Source organism: Gavialis gangeticus, unplaced genomic scaffold (assembly GCF_001723915.1).
Source record: "Gavialis gangeticus isolate Ggan-Ray unplaced genomic scaffold, GavGan_comp1, whole genome shotgun sequence".
Lineage (NCBI taxonomy): Eukaryota > Metazoa > Chordata > Crocodylia > Gavialidae > Gavialis > Gavialis gangeticus.
Genome location: NW_017729024.1, coordinates 132,788,273 through 132,796,371, shown reverse-complemented (window position 1 = coordinate 132,796,371; position 8,099 = coordinate 132,788,273). Strand labels below are relative to the sequence as shown.

General features: G+C 42.8%; 1 protein-coding gene across 1 annotated transcript in view; it reads left to right on the top strand.

The window, feature by feature from the left end:
* The window catches only part of SERINC5 (serine incorporator 5), a 65,710-nt gene that overhangs the window by 22,885 nt on the left and 34,726 nt on the right, over window positions 1–8,099 (top strand). Inside the window, exons 5-6 of the mRNA XM_019518252.1 lie at window positions 6,480–6,658; window positions 6,954–7,036. Of these exons, the coding sequence (XP_019373797.1) occupies window positions 6,480–6,658; window positions 6,954–7,036 (262 nt within the window). The remainder of the gene's footprint in view (window positions 1–6,479; window positions 6,659–6,953; window positions 7,037–8,099) is intronic.

The following is an 8,099-nucleotide window of genomic DNA, read 5'->3' as shown; positions in this document are numbered from 1 at the left end:
ATACTGAAGTAAAATATATAATGCAGCCTGTGTTGCTGACAGCAAGTATTCCAATCTAAACAGGAAAATGCTTCAGGATCTCTAAGCAGCCCTCAACAGTATGTCTTTCAGTAGTGCCAAATTTCTCCTCTGCTTCTTTGCCTTGAAATCTCAGCACTGGCACACAGCAGTGGGAAGAAGTGACACAAAGGAGTGGCTGTTAGTATGAAGAGGAGAGATAATTGCTCTCTTAATTTAGGGCATTTGATGGCTTTAAATGAGAAATGAAGCATCTGGATGATGCTTGCTCTAATTTAACTCCCCTCTAATTTAGTATCTATCTTCTGAGCTGTTTAAAGATCAAAGTCTTCAGCAGTTAATTCAGCCCAGTCTAAATAGAGTGTACCTTCAAATCTGTCCAGATTGGGAAATTGCAACATGTTAATTATGAGCTGATTTTAGTGTGCATGTGTACATACAAGTAGATGTATGTATATATTTTCAGAGGCTCTGATCACCCATTGCTTCTACTGCTGTCAATGGGATCTTCATTGCTCAGCAACCAATGAAGTTGGGCTGTAAGCAGCCTAGTTAATCAGTGTTTGTATAGCCCAACCATCTGGTAAAAATAGAGGCTTTTCTCATGTATGGTCAGACATGGTCTAGTATCTTATTAGATTACCTGCATGGCATATGACCCACTGCCTACCCTGTCTGTGTAGAATTCAGATATTTATATGATCATTTAGAACATCCTTTTTCACATGGGAAGAATCTTACTCTTCCATGAAAACTAGCTCATATTTAAAGTGTTTTTGGATTTTTTCTTTTGGGAGATTTTTTTTTTTTCATGGCCATCTGAATTCTTTGCCATCCTGGCTTCTATCCTGGCTGTAAGTTTGCCAAGTCTGAAAGCTGTAGTAAATGATTTGCCTTAGGAACAGAATCTCTCTAACTTAGTATCTAAAAAAATGTCAGGGCGGGGGCAGCAACAAATGTTGTCTGTCTAGTAAAACAATTGTTTGTGTTTGCTTATTTGATTGTTCTGTTCCACAGTAGCATATAGACGTATTGATCTAGGGTCAGGGCCTGTTGTTCTAGGCACCGTGTGGACTTACAGTAAAAACGTGCCCCAGTATGCTCACAGTCCAGGTCATGATGAGACTGAGCAGGTGGATGAAACATTTCAGTGGAGCAGAATGGCAGTAAAAGTGATCAAGTAGAGGTCTTGGTTCACTATCTTTATCTGACAGCATTTTATAAATACTGCCTCAGGAGAGTTTTGCATTTGAAGATGAGTGTGGATTTTTGAATTTCTGAGACTTTTTTAGGTATAGAAGGCAGCATGGGAGAAAGATCAGGATTGTTTGAGCAAGAAGCAAAAGGAAAAGTCTGGTCATGTTGGAGCCAAGGCATGGGGTTGAAATTATGCCTTGGAGAGGCAAGGGCTAACTCATGGATGGTGTTAAAAGGTCTGAAACATTTCACTTTTGAACTAATGAAAGAGGCAATGGAGGGGACTGATGTAGCAGGTATTTTCTTTTTCTTTCTTTCTTTCTTTGTTTTGTTTTGTTTTTTAAAGTTAGATTATTCCAGCCCTATGCTCTTAGACTTTGGGGAGCAAGGTTGCAGATTAAGACCAAAAAAGAGGTAGGTATATGAGTTAGGATATCAAACAAAGGGTTGAATGAGAAGTTTAGTAATATGGTCCCCACTTGGGCACCCTGCATGCTTTTCCTTCCATGTTTTCCTCTTTTTGCTTTGCAGTCTTCTACCTATCATATTCACTGGCACTGCTTCCTCAGGCTGCTTCCTAAAGTCTCTGATTTCTCAGTCTCCTGTTTTGTTTCAGCACACTCACCATTCCTACTGCCCTGCGGTGCCATTTCTGGGATCTCTGCCTTCTTCTGTTTCCTGCCTGGCCTTTACATACAGACTAAGGGCTTGTCTATTAAGGGGGCAGGGCTGGACACAGGCATGGGCGAATTGGGCAGCTACCCAGGGCCCGGACAGAAAAAGAGCCTGAAAATGGTAATTTTTTTTCCATTGTCCAATTATTATCATTATCTTTGGTGAATGGGGGCCCAATTACTAAAAATTTGCCTGGGGCTGCCAGGAGTCTTGGTACGGCCCTGGAAGGGGGAGATTACCAGCATAGCTATGCCAGTATCATTGTACCCACACACACAACTGGTGGGGAAATTCCCCGCAGGAACAGTCAAAATCCATTACAGGGTTTTTCACCTATTGTCTTTAAAGACAACAATCTAAATAGGTAAGCAAGTATTTTGGAACATTATAGGTTCATAGTTGGTAGGGTCAGAAGGGACCTGAGCAGATCATCAAGTCTGACCCCCTGCCACGGCAGAAAAGAGTACTGGGGTCAAATGACCCCAGCAAGGTGTCTATCTAGCCTTCTTTTGAAGACCCCCAGGGTAGGAGCCAGCACCACTTCTCTTGGAAGTTGGTTCCAGATCCTAGCCGCCCTGACAGTGAAGTAGCGCCTCCTGATGTCTAGCCTGAACCTACTTAGTCAACTTGTGGCCATTATTCCTAGTTACTCCTGGTAGTGCTCGGGGGGGGAACAGAGACTTTCCTGTTCCCTGCTGATCTCCCCTGGTAAGTTTATAGACAGCCACCAGGTCCCGTAGCCTCTCCTCATAGGGGCTGCCCTGCTGCCCCCGATCATGCAAGTGGCCCTCCTCTGGACCCTCTCGATGCTGGCCACATCCCTCCTGAAGTGCGGCGCCCAGAACTGGATGCACCACTCCAACTGCGGCCTGACCAATGTCGTATAGAGGGGGAAGATCACCTCCTTGGACCTGGCTGTGATGCATCTGTGGATGCATGACAAGGTGTGGTTAGCCTTACGACAGTGTCCTCACATTGGTGGCCCATGTTCATCTTGGCATTAATAGTGACTCCAAGATCTCTTTTTGGCACTGTGCTGACAAGAAGGGAGTTCCCCAGCCTGTAGGTATGCTGATGGTTCTTACTGCTCAAGTACAGCACCTTGCACTTGTCAGTATTGAATCCCATCCTATTTTCATCCACCCACCCTCGTAACCTGTCCAGATCTAGTTGTAGCCTGTCCCTCCCTTCTAGCATGCCCACCTCTCCCCACATCTTAGTGTCATCCACAAATTTGGACAAGGTGCTTTTTACCCCCTTGTCCAAGTCGCCGATGAAGATGTTGATCAGTGCGGGCCCAAGGACTGAGCCCTGGGGGACCCCACTGCCCACATCCCTCCAGGTAAAAAATGACCTGTCCACCACCACTCTCTGGGTGCGGCCCTTTAGCCAATTTGCGACCCATCTGACTGTGTAAGCATCGCCACTGCAGTCGGCTACTTTTTTTTTAATGAGTGGGGTGAGAGACACTATCAAAGGTACTAAACTTCAAATAAACAGGTAGTCAGGCAGCTGGCAAAATTAAGTAGTATGCACAGAGTGTAGCACAGTAGGGTGCCAACCTCTTTTGCCTTGCACTCTCCCCAAGTGCCGCTCCAATCCCCTTCCTCCTCCTATCTGCTGCTGTGCTGCCCATCCCTTCCCTGATCTGCTGCATGCCACACACAGGTGAGTGCCACAGGTTGGCCACCTTTGGTGTGGCAAGTCTATGTTAGTGAGCAAACACCAGGCAGTTAGACCATTAAAACAGCAAAATCAATTGTGAGCCAGGTACTGGGGGGATGGGGAGTAGGGAAGTAGAGGGGATTTGAAAACCAGGTACTAAAATGACAGTGGCAGAAAGCCACAGGTATCTGACCTTGTTTGTCCTTGGACCTGCTGCTGTGAGGGACAGGAAATAGTCACTGCTGTATCCTGGCCCCATGGCCAGTACTCCAGCAGGAGGGCTGGGGGCTCAGTGGGTCTCCTGTCTCCCCTGGGTCTACTGCTTGCTGCTTTGTTGCCTGTTCTAGTTCAGGAAAACTTTTGGCAGAGTTAACCATTTTGTGCAGTGTTCAGGTCCTGCACAGAGTTAATTCCTCTGAGCAGTTTAGAGTTGCGGAGAAATGTAAGTGCTGAAGCAGTGCATTACAAATCATTCCTCAGTCTGCCAGATGAGAACTGTTTTCAGATATAAGGCCAGAAGGGGACCATTGTGATCATCTAGTCCTGTGTAACAAAGGCTGTGGGACTAGCCTGAATTAAACTTCTGTTTAAACTGATTTATATCTTTTACAAAAACGTTTGGTCTTGACTTTTAAGTATTAGGGGGATAACCAAAAGTTATCCCAATAGTTAATTATTCTTCCTTTTTACAGTGTTTTGTTGGAATTGTCTAGGTTCCACATACATCCAGTGAATCTTGTTATAACTTCATTAGACTGAACAGCCCTCCTCAAATGTATCTTTTCCAGGAGGATACTTAAAGCTATGACTACCTCTTTACTCCCACTCAGTATTCTGCTGCTTATACATTCGAGGATCATATTAGCCATTTGGCAGTGGCATCTCACTGGGAGCTCGTGTTTAGTGGAGTAGCGTAACTCCCACAGCTTTTTTCCCCTCTCCCCCTCTACTGTCTTAAGGCATTGCTTCCTAAGATATGCATCTATCCTGTAGGGATGACATGCATTCTTCATTCCTACATGTGACTTTGGATGCAACCAAACAACTTAAATGAATCCAAGTGACTTTATCAATGACTTGTCCTTATAATTATTTCTCTTTCAGCAGTCCATGTCAACTGTAGACCTTTAGTAACTTTTCTTCCAGACCATTTAATAAAAAATCTAAGCAGCATAAGGCTAAAAACTGATGCCTATTAGCCCTCACTAGAAACATCCAATTAATGATGATTCCCTGTTTTTACTGTGACAAAGATCATCATAGAACCCATTAAAGCACGTATTTCATTTCTTAAAATGATCAGCAGGACTAAGTCAGATTTCTTACAGACCTCTGATTCATCAATTCTGTTACGCCTTTTATCAAATAAACTTATAACTTCATTAAAAAATATTTTGCTTTGACAGTGATCTGTTTTACATAAACAGTATTCATTGATGTTTAACTATACCTGTTTCCTTTTAATTCTTTGTCCAATCCCAGGTAAAGTGGTGGAACTGCTGATATTGATATCAGAATGACAGGCCTTTATATACTTTGGTCATTCAATTTACCCTTTAGGAATGCTTGCACAACGGTAGCTCACTTCTAGTCTCTGAAATGTCCCCAGCCTTTCAAGACTCAGAGAAGACAGGTGTTCAGAATTTGGAGAGCCCCTTGCTTACTGACAGTTCTGCATACGTACTAATGGGCTGATTACCCTAGCTGAGAATCCTTCTTTGGTTTGTTTATTTGTTTCTAGTATACTAAAACACCCTCCTTTTTCTTGTCTTAACTCTGTATTGTCATAATTGATCAAAAAATTCATGTTCTATTGCATGTTCTTTTTGGCCTTCAGCTTGGGTTGATTGATCTTATAATTTGATTAACTGTTGCCAGTGGCAAGGTTTATAGGAATGACTCTCCAAAGCAAGCACTTGGGGGGGCCCATAGTCATAAGCTTTTGCCTTGCATATTTTATATATTAGATTTATATTGACTAAAGTCATTCTGGCTCAGATGGCCATCTAGCCATAGTGTGACAGTATTTGGAGGCACAACTCTCGAGAATCAGACCATGCAGTCTTTTTTTCCCTTTCCAACTTTGCATATCTGGTTTTCTGCTATAATAAGCCAAAACCTTCAAGCTGTGCTGTTTTTCTGTGTAGTGCATCTTCTACAACCTTTGTATGTTTCGCAAGGTCATGTCTTGTACTTAAAACTAGCCTAGGCTGGACATGCACTGAAATCTTGTTGCTTGAATTTGTGACGCGTGTGGGGTTTGTTCCCGGCAAATGTCTTTACTTTCATAATGTTTATACTGTTCGGGTAAGAAAGGTGGCTCTGAGGATAGAGACCTTTTTTCTTTGCATCTGATGATGTTTTCCTAATGAAATGTTTCTATTTGGGGTCTGCACTGACAGTAAGGGGGTGGGGTACAGGCTACCTAGAGAGACGGTACATGGTGGAGTCAAGTCCACAGAAATCTGCTTTTCAAGACACTCACTGAGTATTCATCTCCACACCAGTGTGGTGAGACTGAAGCCAATCTGTGTGGCTGTTTGCTTTTCTCTTAGAGTTAGGACAAGGCCTCAAAGGCAAATATTTAATAAGTTGCGGGAAAAGGATGGAATTTTCCTATCGTTCTAGTAACTTATTTTTATGTGGCATTAAGGTGCCAATTTCACCAACAGAGGGAAGGGTGCATTTGAGGAGAGTTTAATAGTTGTCACTTCTGGCTTTAGTCTATTACAAGCTGATGTATCCTACGTTTTCACATACTATGTCCCACGTAGCCGAGACTGTTTTGGAGACATTAAAGCTTAGCTTTTCTGTGTTAAATGCCGCTAGTTTGCCATGTTTAAGTCCAACACACGAACTATATTAATGTAGTTTGTTTAATTATGGGAAGACCTGTGTTATGTCAAATTGCTACTTTTTTTCAGATTCCTTTTTATGAGGAGATGTGCAGACACCTCCAGGCAGGTGAAACATGTGAGAAGCTGGTGGGGTACTCGGCAGTGTACAAAGTCTGTTTTGGAATGGCGTGCTTCTTCTTTATTTTCTTTTTACTCACCATCAGAATCAACAGTAGTAAAAGCTGCCGAGCGTATATTCACAATGGGTAAGATTAGTTTGTCTGCTTATTTTTTTTCCCCCTTCTCTCCTAAAATCCTACTACCTTTCTTTTCTGTTTTTTTAATGGCTTACATCCAACAGATGTATATTATTGTGTACATAGGAGTTTTATGAGTGTGGCTGATTTGATTCTACATATCACAGAGGAATCGCTAAAAGTACAGCTGTTATCTGGAACAGACGGACAGTACTTAGTTGCTTTGAAAACTTGTATTTGTTCTGATTCTTCTTCATTCTTTATTTATTTAATTAATTTAAATTTTTTGCTGTTGTTGTTGCAGGTTCTGGTTCATTAAGCTTCTAGTTCTGGTAGCCATGTGCTCAGGAGCTTTCTTCATTCCTGATCAGAAAACATTTCTTGATGGTACGCTCATCTCATTTGTTACAGTTTACTTTTTTTGAGCCACTGTGTAGATGCTAATATGTAAGCGTTATGGCATGGATAATTGGAGTCAGCTGCATTCCCTTTTTAGAGTGAAGTAATGGCAGTGCCAGTAGCTGAATGAATGGCAAGGGTTGGCTTTTAGTTGTATAAGATTTTAATTTTTACCCTCCTACGTGTGTGTGTGGTAAAAAACATTTTTAACATGAGGTCTTATGCCCAAGCGCAGAAGGAGTATATGAGCAAGACACCAAAACTTCTGGCTTGTAAGCTTTCTTTTTATAAAAAGCAGAAGGAAAAGTCATTTAAGAGTGTACAGCAGCTTTTTGGTTTGTCCAACCTACATAATTAGTTCTGTCATAATCATAAGATAGCTGCTTACACTGCTTGCTGCACCATATTCCCAGTATGGTGCAGCAAGCCATGTAGTGTGAAACAAAGCACTCCTAAATCAGAGATTAGGATATGAAGGATCTTGCAATCTGTTTAGCTTCCAATTTTGTTGACCTATAGCAGGGGTACCACAAATGGCAAGGGCAGTCTCTGTGGCACAGGATGGATCATGGAGGGGACAGGCAGTGCAGTGGCAGATCGGGGAGGGAACAGAAAGCAGAGCAGCTGGTCGGTTGTGGGAAGGGGATTGGAGTAGCTTTCAGAGGGTACAGGACTGATCTGTGGCATACCTGCCCAGACAATTGGCCCCCACTTCTGTGTGCTTGGACTTGCTGCTGAGGGCTCGTGAAGAGTGCAAATAGTGCCAAATTATAATAATGTCTCTTGTGCTGGTTTTTGTGTCCTTGTATGTAAGGACTGGTACTTGTGAGGCAATTCAGTACTTCCTCTAATGTAATTAATCTAATCACCTCTCCTGTCACTTTCCCCCTTCTCTCCCACCCCCATGCCCCAACTTCTCAACTCTGTTTCTGTCTGTCCATTGAAAAACCAAAAAACAGAACTTCATTGTCCCTGGTTTTGTGCATTTGTTAGATTTGTGTCCGCACCTCTAAGCAGATCAAGAACTTTCTCCTGCCCCCCCCCCCCCCCA